At 35.7% G+C, this 16,449-nt stretch overlaps 1 protein-coding gene across 1 annotated transcript; it reads right to left on the reverse strand.

The window, feature by feature from the left end:
• Positions 1-11,736: 11,736 nt before the first annotated feature.
• On the reverse strand, positions 11,737-16,354 carry LOC18016815. The gene is given in 3 exon segments (XM_006401512.2): positions 11,737-12,131; positions 12,133-12,281; positions 12,683-16,354. Coding segments are annotated over 3 exon segments (879 nt in total). The 5' UTR covers positions 13,176-16,354; the 3' UTR covers positions 11,737-11,894.
• Positions 16,355-16,449: the final 95 nt, after the last annotated feature.

The following is a 16,449-nucleotide window of genomic DNA, read 5'->3' on the forward strand; positions in this document are numbered from 1 at the left end:
TAACACTCAGGAGGACCAGCCTCTATGGCACGGGAAGGGAGGAATTTTCAGGCCGATTTTTGTGTCCAAACATACATGGAACAATATCAGAGCTGTAGGTATTAAAAAGGCATGGAGCTATACGGTTTGGTTTCAGAATGCCACCCCGAAATTCGCTTTTATCACATGGCTCGCCATGTTGAATCGGTTATTTACGGGGGAGTGTATGGCCCAATGGGGGCAGAGCGTCTCTACCTCGTGTGTCTTCTGCTCGGCCCCAATGGAGACAATACCACACCTTTTTTTCGAGTGTCCTTTCTCAAGCCAAGTATGGAGGAAGCTCGTACAGGGTTTGCTTCCGAGATCACTACACTTTCGTATGGGCAGACATTGTGGCTCTACTTGTCTCCAAGACGTTAGACAACACGGAGCTGTTCATTGTGAGATATACCTTCCAAGCAATATTGACCTACATCTGGAAAGAGCGAAATGCAAGGCGTCACGGGGATATACCGACACCCGCTGAAGTATTGATCGTACAATTGGATAAAATGGTCCGAAATAAACTGTGTTCATTGCACGCTGCTGGAGATTTCCGATACAGCGACGGTCTGGAGCTATGGTTCGGCTCAAGAAGATAGGGAAATATCACCGAATCAAGACACCTTTGCTCATACTTTGTTTTCGACCTGTAGACTTATTTCTTTTCAATTTCTCCTTCTTGGTCTGATTTTGTAAAGAAAACAGCATTTTTTTTAAATAAATTTAACATTTTTTCAAAAAAAAATAAAATAATTTTATGATTACTAGTAATAAAATTCATTATCGTATTCCTTTTTGGCATCTTCTTGTTGTTGTTGTTCTACATGCAACTAACTATTTGCAGATCCCAAGTCATCAGTTTATATGTGAAAACAATTTCCGCATGTGACAAAACTGACTAATAATTGTTGCCGTAAAGTCTAAATCTTTTGTCTTGTGGACTTGATGTATAGTGTTAATCACCACAGAAAGCCTTCCAATATTCAATCACAAAGCTAGCAATACAACAATACTCATTTTCAACAAATACGATTTAATTGGTTCATTATTAGGATCTTAATCTGATCGACGTAAGGCTTGTTTTGATTTGTTGCATACAAGTTTTACGATGGGAAAGACATTTGGATGGCTATCATTAAGAAGTTAAAGATGCGGGAAACAAACAAAAAATATATAATAACATAAATTTTTTATTTTGGTAATTATGTGATCCCAACGAATCCGACTAGTCTCCATTTGAGATCAAACAAAAAGTGGATCTAAAACTGTAAATCTTAATGAGTTATATACAAAAAAGGTCTAGTTCAATAAAAAATTTGTCAAGATTGAGAAGTTCGTAAGCTGGAATTCTCTCTTGTATTCACAAGACCAAAAAAGGTCGAACTTATATACACGTACAAAGTGATAAATGCAAATCTAAGAGAATATACAATATACAAACTAAATGGAAATACTTCTATATTGTTAAGATATTGTCTTGATTGCCAAGTATTCCCTAATACCCCTCCTCAAGTTGGAGCATGTAAGTCTCGAATGCCCAACTTGGAAAGGAAATCTGTGAACTCTTTTTGTCCTAAAGCCTTGGTAAGAATGTCCGCAAGTTGCTCTTTGGACGAAACATATGAAGTACGAACAATGTCATCACGAATGAAGTGGCAGTCTGACTCAATGTGTTTCGTGCGTTCATGAAACACAGGATTTGTACTTAGATGAACCGCAGACTCATTGTCACAACGAATAGTCATAGGACCGTCATGCTTAATGTCGAACGCCGTGAGTAAAGATTTGAGCCACTTGAGCTCCCGTAGAACTTCAGTTAATGCCCGATACTCAGCTTCAGTAGAGGATAAAGAGACCACATCTTGTTTCTTCGTCTTCCAAGAAATCGGAGAGGACCCAAGTTGAACAATCCAACCCGTCACAGACCTCCTCGTCAAAGGACAATCTGCTCAATCAGAGTCGCACCAACTCGTTAAATGAAGCGACGACTCAGCTCGCAACAAGATACCTTGTCCAAGAGTACCCTTAAGATATCGCACCACATGTAATGCCGCATCCCAATGATCAGTACGTGGTGCATGCGTGAACTGAGATAGCAAGTGAATGGAAAATGCCAAGTCAGGTCGAGTTGCCGAGAGATAAACCAAACGACCAACTAGATGTCGATACGAGTGAGGATTATCCAGAAGAGGACCCGATGCTAAACCGAGACGTTGTTTCTGTTCGATTGGAAAACCCGCTGGCTTGCACCCCAAGTAACCAACTTCCGTCAAAATATCTAAAGCATACTTTCGTTGACACAAGTAAAACCCCTCCTTGCTCCGAGCCACCTCTATTCCCAAAAAATACTTAAGAAAGCCAAGATCTTTCATATGAAATCGCGTCGATAAATACGTCTTGAATTTGGCAATAAAGGATGGTGAATTTCCCGAGATTATCAGATCGTCGACGTACACAAGGACACGAAGCACTAAACCATTCTGAGAGTAGACAAATAGAGAATAATCCGTGTGCGTGCCAATAAAACCAAAATCACGAAGTGCTGAAGTAAGCTTGTTAAACCAACACTGAGGAGCCTGTTTCAAACCATAGATCGACTTGCGTAGCCGACACACACGAGAACCAGAATCAGATCAAAACCCAGGTGGAAGTTTCATATAGACCTCCTCATCCAGGTCACCATGAAGAAATGCATTATGGACGTCCATCTGATGCACTTCGTAATCCTTTTTCGCTGCAATGTCAAGGAAAATACGAACCGTAGTCATTTTTGCAACGGGTGCAAAAGTCTCATCATAGTCAATACCTTCAACTTGTTTGTTTCCAAGAGCAACCAGCCTTGCCTTGTATCGTTCAATAGTCCCATCATCGCGGTGTTTAATCTTAAACACCCACATACTTCCAATCGCCGTTTTACCAGGCGGCAAATCAACGACATCCCAAGTATAATAAAGTTCCAATGCATTGACCTCACCACGAACAGCTTGTCTCCATCGTTCGTCGGACATAGCTTCATTAAACGAACGAGGTTCCACCGCGACCGACAAGGCCATTAAATATCTGCGATGATTAGTAGAAAAACGATCACAATTGAGGTAAGCAGAGAGAGGGTGAACCGTACCTGAGGACAATGATGGTGAGGGGATCGTGAGAGTCGAGTGAGGGAGAGAGACTGTATTAACCACGAAATCTTTCAGTCGTGTGGATTGTGTCCTAAGTCGAAGTCCTCGTCCCAACAATTCAGTAGAACTAGTCGCAGACTCATGTAAAGTCGTATCAGTCACATCATTCTCAGAATGTTCTTGTCCAGCATCACCTTCAGCAGGTTGAGATACCGGAGGAACAGTGACAGTAACAGCCTCATCGGAATCTTCAGAGAGAACTGTCGGAGGGTCCAGAGGCGTGCTTGGTGCTTCACCACTGGTCGATGAAGATGTCAAAAACGGAAACACATCTTCCTGAAAAACCACATCGCGAGAAGTAAATGTAACCTCTCGTTCAAGATCATAAAGTCGCCACCTTTCTTCCCTGGTGGATAGCCAAGAAAGACACAACGTCGAGTACGAGAAGCAAATTTATCACCCTTAGTATCCAAGTTATGCGCATAACATAAGCAGCCAAAAACACGAAGTTGTTCAAATAACGGAGGACGACCATGCAACATTTCATACGGAGTTTTGTCATGAAGGAGCTTAGAAGGAGTTCTGTTTATCAAATGGCACGCCGTCAAAGCACACTCAGCCCAATATTCGATGGGTAACCCAGCCTGAAAACGTAGTGCTCGCGCCACATTAAGAATGTGACGATGCTTCCGTTCGACACGCCGATTTTGTTGAGGCGTTCCAACGCAAGATGTTTCATGAATGATTCCTTGTTCGTTAAAGAACTTTGATAGACAAGTAAACTCTGTGCCATTGTCACTCCGCAAAACTTTAATGTCTTTGTCGAACTGTCTTTTCACGAGAGAAACAAAATCACGTAAGTGTGTTGAGACATCAAGTTTATTCGGAAGTAAATAGATCCACACTGCTCGAGAATAATCATCAACAATCGTCAAAAAATAACGAGAACCACAAAACGCAGAAACACGGTAAGGGCCCCAAAGGTCGCAATGAATCAGATCAAATGGTTTTATTGCTTTATTAATGCTGTCGGGAAAAGACTGTCTTGTTTGCTTGGAACGTAAACAAACATCACAAAGAGAAGAACATAGTTCAGAATTATTAGAAAAACGAACACCAGGAAGTAAACCCACAACACGAGATGACGGATGACCCAAATGACGATGCCACAACACACTCTCATCGCCAATACTAGTCTGATAAGAAGTCAACGTCTCAAGTCCTCGGAAGTGGTACAGTCCCTCACTCTCACGATCACCCACTCCAATCAGCGTCCTCGTGATGCGGTCCTGCAAAACCACAAGTCGATCAGTTATTTGCCCTACACAATAATTATCGGTAAGCAACTGTCCAAACGAGATTAAATTCGTATGAAAGCCGTCGACAAAGTAAACATTTCGCAGCTCAAGGTGAGATGTCAATCGAATATCGCCTTGTTGACTAGACAAAGCGTTCTCTCCAGCAGGCAAGCGAACGGGAACTGGGGCAACCGGACGTATATTCGAAAGAAGATCCAAGCGTCCCGTCATATGGTGAGTTGCTCCTGTATCCAAAATCCACAGAGGTTCATCAAGCTTACCGCTGAGACGTGAGGTAGACGGAGTCGAGTTAGGCTGGAAAAGCTTCATCAGAGTCTGCCAATGAGCATCGGAGAACCCTGTCAGACCTTGTCGGTCAGCATCTGTGAGCGCAAGGTTCGCTGCGACCTCAGTTTGTCCGGTCATCACCTGAGTTGAATTCGCACGAACAGTGGATCCCTGTCCGCGAGTCGACGAGGTCGTGCTTCCTCCTTGCAAGTTGTTGCGATTTCTGGGACGATCTCCCCACCATTCCGGAAACCCAATAACCCGAAAACAAGTCGAAGCCAGATGCCCTGTTCTCCCACAGCTTGTACAGACGACACCTGTACCTCCATTCAAACCTCCATTCGAGCCTTTCCCCGAGTTCTGGTTGCGCGTCACTCCATTCTCAGCACCAGTGTTGCGTCGTTGATTGGAGAACGAAGCTTGAGCCGCAAATCCCATTACCGGAGTAACATCCTTTCTCGCATTCAACTGCACCGTCTCGTTTTGCACGATGGTTTGGTAGACCGTGTCAAGATCTGGTAGAGGAATTTGTGCGCAAGTTTGAGAACGCACAGCTCCATGAGTCGCATCATCAAGCCCGTAAAGAAAATCATGAACCCGGATTGCATCTCTTTCTTTCTCGTGCACTGTAGCCAAATCACATGTGCACTTATTACAAGTACAAGTTTTTGTCGTTAAACAATCGGTCATGGAATCCCAGATTTTCGTCAACTGTCCAAAGTATTCTTCAACCGAAGAACCCATCTGTCGACAATTTGCCAAAGCTCCTCGAAGTTGCTGATATCGTGCTCCACTCTTAAGCGCAAACCTCTTCTTGATATGATCCCAAAGATCCTTAGCCACTTCGCAATGAGAGATGTTGCTTCGTATTTTCGGTTCGATCGTCAACTTCATCCACGTCACAATCAGATGGTTATTCGCCATCCAATCTTCGAGATCCGGTGAGTCGTCACTCGGTTTCGGAATGCTTCCATCCACAAAAGCAAACTTCTTTCGAGCACTCAGAGCCAAACGAAGGTTCTGAGCCCATTCGTCGTAATTTTGCCTGTTGAGCAAAGGCTGAGAGATGATCGCTCCGGGATTATCTCCGGAGGTCAAGTCATAGGAAGAAATCGTCTTCCTTGTCTTCGTCGTCGATGCCACCGTGAGAGAGTCATCGTCTTTCCCCATCGTAAAACAGAGAACAAAACTCGAACAAGTTTTTGATCGATAAGAAAGTTTCAACTATGAGAGAATCGATTTTTATCTGTTTCGCAGCTCTGATACCATGAGAAGTTCGTAAGCTGGAATTCTCTCTTGTATTCACAAGACCAAAAAAGGTCGAACTTATATACACGTACAAAGTGATAAATGCAAATCTAAGAGAATATACAATATACAAACTAAATGGAAATACTTCTATATTGTTAAGATATTGTCTTGATTGCCAAGTATTCCCTAATAAAGATATTAGGGTTTTGTGCCTCTTCGCCGCTAAGCTTTCACGTACTTTAGTGAAAATATTAATGGAATTGGGTGAGTCTCCAATCGAGTTAAGAAAACTCGTTCTCCACTAGACGGGGAGAGAGAGAGATAAACACAAACTTAATCGATGTCTAGAGAAAGAAAATAAAATAGAAAAGTTAAACAAACTTCCATAATCCAACTAGCTACTATTAACACACAAATGAAGAAATGAACACAAGTTTAACAAGACTTGATTATGGAAGAAACCTCTCAAACGTCCCCATTCTCCGGCATGTTGTCAGGCATGTTTTCCACCGCTTCTTTCGTAAGGAAGGAGGCCTTTTTAGTTGTCTTTGACCGAGCTTGAATGTTCCCTTTTAAATGTCTTGATTCATTCTCGAGATGGTGAGCATTTGGATTTGGCTTTGGCTTGGTAAAAGAGGCCAGAAGTCTTGATTCTTTTGGCTGCTTGAAATCATTGGAAACTCTTTTAAGTGTCACGGTCCAAACTTGTAGACAATAGTCTTTGTTAATCGTCTCTTCTTAGCCTTCTTCTAAATGTTCTTGATCTTCTCTTAGCATTTTTTGGCTGCGGCTTGCAATTATGCTTTGGTTATACTTGTGTTGAAGTATTCTTGCCTTTGCCCTTGTTATTAGTCTTTTATGTAATGTTGGAACTTCAATATTTTGGAGTTGAGACTCGGTTTAGTCCAGTTCAGCTTGAATGTTTTCATCGTATAGGTACCTTGGAACTCACGTACAGGCAAATAAGTGATGGATATTCCCAATATGCCTTCATCTTTTTCTGTTGATGAAACTACTAAGAATCAGTTCCGGATAAGTTGGATGTACGATAGAGTTTCCTAGGAGTCAGGGAACAAGGTTTAAGGTGAAACCCATCCTCAGTGTGAGTGTGAGGGTTGAGCCAGAGTCAAAGGTGGTGCAGCATGATATATAATCGACATGTACATGAAAAGCATGCAAAAGTTTACTGATTCACTGGCTAAGAATCTTACCCTAAGATAAAGCTTCCTCTGGACATTGATAGCCTAACAAAATCAGAGAATTCAAGCTCTGATTCTCAGAAGCTGCCAACATCAAAGAGATCTGTGTGTTCTACGGGAGCAGACCTTTTCTGTTTTACCAAGTTCAGAGGAAGAACGCATGTCATTCTTTTGAACTTATCTCATGAATCAAATTCTTTTATTAGTATTTTTCTTTCTTAAATGTTGCTAAAATTTGTGTCACAATATTAGTATTTTTTCTTTTTTAAATTGTATTTCTTTTTAATTATAACCAATCAAAATATGCCATTTAATACTATATTTAATTAAAATACAAAATTAAAATTTAAGAATTAAAATACTCATTCAAATTTTTTATTATATCCATATATAAATAAATAATATATATTTAAAAAAAATAAAGTTTGGGTTTAGGGATTAGGGATTAGAGTTTACTTTTTATTTTTAATTTCTTTTAAAATTTAAAGATTTGGATTTATGATTTATAGTTTAGGGTTTAGTTTTTATATTTAAAATTTTTCTTTAATTTATATATTATGGTTTAGGGTATAGGGATTAGAGTTCAAAATTTAAGAATTAGAGTTTAGATTTTTGTTTTTTTATTATTAATTAGTTTTATATATATATTTTTTAATTTACCTTAAATATTACATGGCACACTTTAATTAGTTGTAATAGAAAGTGATGAATAAAAAGATTCACTCCTAAGGATAAATCCAAGAATCGTTTTTTTTTTAAGATCGGTAGAAAATAAAATAAAGAAAAACTAAACCCCAAGAGTAACCAAAATTATATATTTCAAGAATAATCTCGAATTACAATTCATTAACCAGGTAGTACACCCACAATGTAGTAATATAGTAACATAATCGCAATCAGACAGTCTTACCATATCGTCAATCTTGTTTAAGTTTCGGAAGCTTCTCCTCGTGTATAACCTTAATAACAACATCTTCTTCCCTCTTCAGTAAAAAACTGAAACTGAGCTCATCAACTTTCATGGACTCCTTCTCAGGGGCCTCGACCTTCTTGTCACCCAAAAAGGGGATAGTAATATTTAAATTATCTTAAAATTTAATAAAAGATACTAGGAATTAACATAACATTTTTTAAATTATCTTAAATTTTAATTCTAATATTTTTGTTAAATTAAATTGGTAGCAAAAATCTTTTTAACAAAAAATATAAATAAATAAAAGTGGTGGCAATTATATAATAATACATATATAAATATCACAAAACTGATATTTACATATATATATATATATCATCGAATAAGACTTTGAGCTAGTTTTGTTATGCAGTTTAATTATTAGTAGATTTTTTAAATGTAAAAGTGTTATGATGTTAATATATATATATATATACTTATATACATACCAACATAGATTAAAATCTATATATATATATATAAAATAAAAATTTAAATGTGAATATTTTACTAGAGGTCAAACTATCATTTTTAGTTAATGAATTATATAATATATATTAATAATAATTATATATAGGATTGTCAAAGTAGACAAATCCGTCTTCTTAATCTATTTCGCAATTGAACTGATTTTCAAAAATGATACTAAGTAATCATGAAAATACAAATGAAAAATATTGTAAAAGTTTAAATAGATTTTTTCATATACATATGGATTGATTATTATTTAAAATAATAAAATTTATTTTAATATTTTAATAAGTAAAGAAACTAAATATATTTTTAATTTATATCCATATATATTCAAAACAAATCTGTAAAATCTATATATAACTGTCTTTTATGGATGAATATTTAATTGAGTTTTCTATATTTGTAAAGTTTGTTTGTGTAATATAAGATTTAGTTATTTATATCTTATAAATAAATTTTTATTTATATAAAATTTTAATATCTTACAAATAAATATTTATTTATGTATAATAATGTAGAGACTGGATTAAAAATTAGCAAACCTGAAGAATAAGTGACATAAGATGGTGATCAATATATGATTGCAGGAAGGATTAGAAGAGAAAACATTTTTTTTTCTTTCTGTGTGTTACAAGACTTACCCTCGTATCATCCATTTAGCACAGTGGCGGAGGCAGAAAAATTATTGACAAGAGACACAATAAAAAAAATTGTAGAACACAAGGTCATCTTCACAAATTTCATTGCAAAAAAACACCTTTTGACGGTTGCGGTCGCAACAGGAAGAATCAAACATAGCTTCAATCTTAAAAGTTTTTTCGCTTTGCTGGATCATATGGTAAATCATCCAATTCAATATTAGATAGTGGAAATTTTCTTTTGAAGAACTGTTTTATTATGTTTGACTTTTGAATTATTTTTGCTGTTCTGGATTTAAATTAGATATGACCTACATGTACACTAAACATCATCGATAGTTGGTGATTTAGTGTCTGTATGTTAAATTGTTTAAAATCAATAGTTTAAGCAATTTAGCCACAGATTTCCAAAAATAAAAAGGAACGTGAATTACTTGAAATTTATATTTTTTAATCGATAAGTAGCTTTTCCTTAAAAAAAAAAACACTAATGTGCAGTTTCCTCTATAAATTATATTAGTTTTTTAGAAATGATCCATAACTTATATATTAATAATTTAAGATGAACTCTTATTTATAGTGTAATTACCCTTTCTAAAATGTTACACTTTGTCGATGTGGAATAAATTATGGTGCTACAATTCATTTTTTTTTTAATTCCACTTGGATCAGCTCACCCACCTCATTATCGACTGCCTCCGCCACTGATCTAGCATATATTTATTTATATACATGTAATGTACGCGCTTGGATGGAAGAGAACCAGCTCGCCCTAAGGTATTTTGTCAAATTTTTCATCTCATTCCTAGTAGATTTGGCACTCTTAAAACACATTTGAATTCTTGAAAATCTTATGTTATAGAAAACATTCCAGAAAGTGAAGTTAAAAAAAAAAAAACATTCCAGAAAGTGAGAGAGTTAACGATATGATAACTGCTCGATTGATGTCACAAGATACAGTAATGGGCCACCTGTATCACGTATCACTCTGCTTCTGGCCAAGTTAATATATATATATATATATATATATATTACATATAATTTAACTATCTAAAAATATTTAAAGATAATAATTTTTACTTATTTTTCTCTTAGTTTTTCCTTGTATTTTGTTGATATTTTACTTGTGTTTTGTTTATATTATGCTTTTGAACTTTAGCAAAAAAATATTTTATCATAATAGATATTACATAAATATTAGAGTTTTGCATACTGGTTTTGAATTTTTAAAAACTAGATGAACTACACTTAGTTGACGATATTAAAATAAAAATATATATTACCAAAAGCTAAGATCAGAAAAATTATTTAATTAATTGTTAATAATATGAGAATGAAAGGGAATATATATTAAAAAATTTCATTAAAATGGATGACTATAATAAAATAAAAAAAATTAGACGTATATATATATCATGGGGAACTTGCAAAAATCCACACTAATTTCAAATATCACTCCAGAGGAAATACAAAGAGCATTTACATTTATAACAAAAGGCAAAGAACTGTAATTCAGCATAGATCAAATCTCACTCTGTCTTTACGACAAAAAGTAAAAACAAAAAACAAGTATGTAACTCGAGTTTTTTTTTTCTTTTGGGAGAGAGAGTTTAAATACAACTGAAAATTTTGTCGTTTAGGTTTCCATGATGAATTAGTAAGAATCAGCGTGTTTACTGTCTTGAATTTCTATAGAGCATACAATCTTTTTCCAAAAGTCTTTGCATGGATACCGTATCCCTAATTTGTTCCAGCTGATACTTTAGTTATATATATACCTTGGTACCTTGGTATTCACGTGAAGTGAATAAGTGATGGCGATTCCTACTATGCCTTCATCTGTTTCTGTTGATGAGACTACTAAGAATCAGTTCCGGATGAGTTGGATGTATGATAGAGTTTCCCATGAGCCAGGGAACGAGGTTTCAGTGAAACCCATCCTCAGTGTGAGGGTTGAGCCAGAGTCAAAGGTGGTGCAGCATGATATATATAGTCGACATGTACTTGAAAAGCATGTATTAACAGTTTACTCGTTACTGATTCACTGGCTAAGAATCTTAGCCTAAGGTGAAGCTTCCTGGACACTGATAGCCCAACAAAATCATAGAATTCAAGCTCGATTCTCAGAAGCTGCCAACTTCAAAGCTCTGGACATTACTTACCTTTTCTGTTTTACCAAGGTCACAGGAAAAACGCAGGTCATTCTTTTGGACTGATCTCATGAAGAAAGAAAAATTAGATTTCACCTACATGGGAAGTTGGGAACCAATAAATTGGTAAAAAAAAAACACAGACACTAACTATCAATTCATCACCAAGCAAACAAAAGGCTTCCACATAATCAACTGCCTAGATTTGGTTTAAGCTAAACAGAATGTTCAGTAGCAGTCTTTCGCCGGTAATCTAACTTTCATAATCCTGAAGAAATAAAAATAATCGATCTTTTTAAAACATGGTTTTTAACCATTTTATATATTAATATATATGATTAGACCGACTTATTATGAAAAAACAAAGGATCTTCATAAATACATAAAAGTATCTAAACTCTCAGCCCCTCGAAGAACATCTCTTATAGTATATAGTTTGGCCGCTTGGATTCGCTAATTTAAAGAGTATGAAATAATATTTTTATTATTACATGACAGTGATCAACATCTCCAATCTAAACGTATTTCTCCAGAGCCCTCAAAATGCTGACTACTAGGCTTCTTAAACGAAACCATATGGCTTTTGACCATAAACGCAGTGACTCGCTTCGAAACCCTAATCTCCTCCATCCTCAGCTCCTGTAACCGCCGCACGTACTCCGGCACGTGCACAAGGTCCCACACCACTCCTACCCCGCCTGGTTTCAGCACCCTCACCACTTCTCCTAGCACTCTCGTCCCTCTCCGCCGCCGCCTCCACCGTCTTCTGTCCGTATTCTTTCCCGGCGGTGTGGAGGAACACGGCGGAGACCACCACGTCGAAGTAGTTGTCACCGAACGGAAGGCGTCTTACGTCTCCTTCACGGCAAGTCACGTACTCTTGCACTCCTACAAAATCATAAATTCTCCACAACAATTGGTTAATCAATTTACGCTGATTAATTCACTGATTAACCCTGTTTTTAATTCACTAGATAATTAATGAATTGAAGTGAAACAATTTTATATAGATAATAATCGAAAATGACAAGAACAACGAAAAAATATGAATTGAAACTATTTTCAATAGCTAATAATTGAAAATAATTAAAATTTTTATTTCTGATTTTAAAATGCTCAACTGTAATAAATTGTAAAAGTTCGTATTTGTAATAATGCATGTTTATGTTATTTACTTGAAACCGTTAATCACGCAACATGTTACTACAAAATAATATGTTGGTCAACGAGAAACAACGACTTTGAAACGAGTCAAAAAGTCAACGAATAACAAAAATACTCAAACGCACCTTCGATGTGAGCGGTACGGAGAGTGGAGAGAGTAGTGGTCATGGATCGGTCTAACCCGACGACCCGACCCGAACTACCGGTTTTCTTCAGCTGCGTCGCCACCGCATTCAGCAGAATCCCTCGGCCGCAGCCGAGATCAAGCGCCGTCTTCACGCTCGACCAATCCACCACCGATCCAACCATCCTCTGCGCCATCTCGTACCGGAGCGGCACGGCGGAGTAGAAAAAATTCCCCGCCGCGAAGAACAAACACACGGCGGAGAGTGCCGTTACGGCACCGAAAAATCCGGCGGAGAATCTAGCCGCGGCGGCGCTGGAGAAGAGGAACGACTCGAGGAAGACGCAGATCGGGTGGAAGTAGATGAAAAACACGGTGGAGAGAACGGAGAAAGCAATGGCGTTGAGGAGGAGGAAGAAGAGAGTGTGTTTCTGCTCGATCCCGTAAATCGCGTAGATCTGACCCCAATCTCTCGTCCCGCTCGTCTTCCCCATTTCTTTATCAAAATTATCTAGATCGAAATTTTCGATTTCCTCAATTTTCCGAGAAATCTAAAATCAACCTTGGAAGAAGAAACAGAGACGGTTACAAAAAAAAGTCTAAACACGAGAAAGAGCAAGAGCGAGAGAGAGAGAGAAAGGAGAGAGAGGAATCCTTCTCTGACAAAATCTAAACCGTCAGATTTTCTTTCACAGAGGAATCATAGTGAAGCTTTCTTCTATCTGAAAATATCTATACATACACATTTAGTATGGTTTTCATTTATATATAACTCTCATGCATAACAGACGTATACTTACATGTTTATGCATGTATGTATACATATTTGTTTTTGTATTCAACAGTCAACAACACACTTAAGGTGAGGTTTAGTAGTTAGTAGTAAAAAGAAATTATATATATGTGTAACCGTCACTAATTTAATTTGTTTTTATCATGAATGGTATTTTATCTAAATTTATTAGGCTGTTTGTTTGGTGAGTGATCACTCTTTCATGTTTTTATTTCTTTCTTTCTACAAATTTTAAATTTGAATTTCACTTGTTTGTTTGGTGAGTTATCACTCTTTGAAGTATTCTCTCTTTTTTTCCATAAGAATTAAAGTTTGAACTGAACTCCCTTAGTTGGCTGTTTTGATTAAAACAAATGACAGTAAACCACAAAAAGTTATCACTCTTTAAAATTTGAAAAATTTGTTGAATTTAAACTCTCTTTTTGTGGCTTTTATAAGAGTCAAACTTGTTTCGTTTCCCTTAACCATGAGTCATGATGATTATCATGTACCCGCTTTAATACGTTTTCTTGTTTTACTGTCATTTGTTTTAAACTTTCAACAATATTTCTACTCTATTTATTTAAAAAATCTTTCAATCTTTACCTGTTTTAACCTTATTCTCTATAAATCATTTTACTCATATCATATGATACACTTATCACTGCTCGGTTACTCTCCATTCCGGCAATCCCTTATAGTACTTGTATATTCAAATTCTATTTTAGACAACAAATTATTACAATATACGCAAATCAAGTTTTACTGTTATTTTGTTATCAATTACAAATTATGAAATAAATCTAAGTCATGTTGACATAAACAAACCATGAATATAAAAATTGCGGACTTGGTACCTTCTATTAAAATTTGGTAGATCTGAAGACTGAGTTCTTTTGTTCTTTCTATTTTCTAGGAAAAAACTCTTTGGATATTATGGCTTCTGGTTTTTTTAATTGAACAAGGGACAATATTACATGAATCTAGGTAGGTGCAACACGTATATAATTTTATAATGGAGAGTTTTCACCTAAATATCACTATAGAACCTTGAATAGTCACACAAGTTTATCACTTTACTAACTTTGATAAACTATTAGAAAGTAGAAAACCACTATCTTTACTACTACTACTACAAAGGAAAAGAAAAAAAATATGAGAGTTGAATTTGTGGTGGCAAACGGAGTAGGCACATGCTAAGGTCTTTCAAATTATGTCCGAATCTGACTCTGACCCTTGCTTAGGCACATGGAATTTATTATCATTTTGTTTTCTACTTTCATATATAGAAAATTGACTTCAAATATTTATATATACATTTTGGACAAAAACAATTATTTGTAGTTATAATTCTCCATTCATCTTGTAACTGTACATATGTAAATATTGCAAAGAGATTGGATGTCGGAAATTCGTTTGTCGTCAATCTATGATCTATCCCTCCTTTTAGTATTCCAATTAATGAGATCAGTGATATAAACATGGAAGAAAATCGAAGTTATAGATGAAAAGTTCGTTTGATAAGTGAAGTATGGTTAATATAATTAGAAAATAATAATAAAATGCTGATTATATATTATGCTTTCATTTGAGATGAAGGCTTATACATGTGCTATCAGTTGGATGTTCTAAAACTTGGGAAGACGTACATGTCATAAATTATATATTACCGATTGAACATGTAACTGGCGAGATACGTCCAATGTTTTAAAATAATTATATTATATATGTATATGTATAAGTATAGTAATATATCGCGATTAGAATGTACTATCATGATTTCCTCGGTAAGCAAATAACGTTTTAAAGTCGAAAGTATCCAAAATCATCATAGATTGATACCAATTTGTGGTTCTTTTTTTACAAACATTTTCTTTGTATTTTCCGGGATGTGGCTAATAACTTTAATACTATGGATATGTTTACCTTCAAAGGCGAAAGAAAATAATTCGGCAGACAAATGTTCATATAATAAGATTACTATTCAAAAGTAAACATTATAGGTAAACTCTATATCAGACTAGAGTTCTGTACGACATTTGCTTCGCCGTGATATATTCTTACCAATTGTTACTGTAGCTAATCTTTTACAACATTATATAACTGTTAGCTACGGATTATTGGGATATTATTATTCAACATGCAAATTGAAAGTTTAGATTTATGATAAATAAATAAATGAAGAATTGAATTCATCAGAAAGAGATGTTTATCAACTAACCATTCATGCATCATTACTGACACTTTGGCCCTCCTCTATTAGTTATAGAATTGAATTATTATGTACTTCCAAAGATGAAGACACAATTGTGACTAATAATGATAAGTTTCTTCAATAAATGTGTGAGAAAAAAACTTATCAAAGGTTGTATTTTGATAGATTTAAAGAGGTGAAAATCTTTCAAATTAGCATCAAATCCAAGCAATTGTCGGCAGAATCCAACTTTACTTTTGATCTTTAGACTACACTACTTACAATTAGCAACTAAAAGCCAGTTCTCTTAGGTTAGGGTACAAAACATGTCGGCTAAACCTTCTTCGAAGCATTTTAGTTCGCTCTGATTTACGTTTTACTTATCATACCAATAAAAATGAAGAAAATAGAGAAAAAGTTCCCTCGAAAAAACAGACGAATAATTTAAATATTTTCGGGAAAAAACAGACGAATAATAAAATATATAACGACAAAAAATAAACAATATAAAAAGAAATGGCTTGAAAAGTACTACTATTCAAAAATCTGATCGGTCTATCCCAAAAACCGATTGGGTCGGCCCAATAAACACAGTTTTTTAACCCAAAAACAGATCATTACCATATTAACATGGATTTTGCAGGGGTTGATCCTATTTAAACACCCCCAATTCATTTTGAATCGTGGTATAGTTATAAAATTTAGAGACAAACGTTGGTCGTTAATTTGACGAAATGAAATCCATTACTCATCCGCCATTCAAAATATCATGATGTTATTTTAGTGAAGAGACCTGCTAAAT

The sequence above is a fragment of the Eutrema salsugineum genome, unplaced genomic scaffold, assembly GCF_000478725.1.
Source record: "Eutrema salsugineum unplaced genomic scaffold, Eutsalg1_0 scaffold_2, whole genome shotgun sequence".
NCBI lineage: Eukaryota > Viridiplantae > Streptophyta > Magnoliopsida > Brassicales > Brassicaceae > Eutrema > Eutrema salsugineum.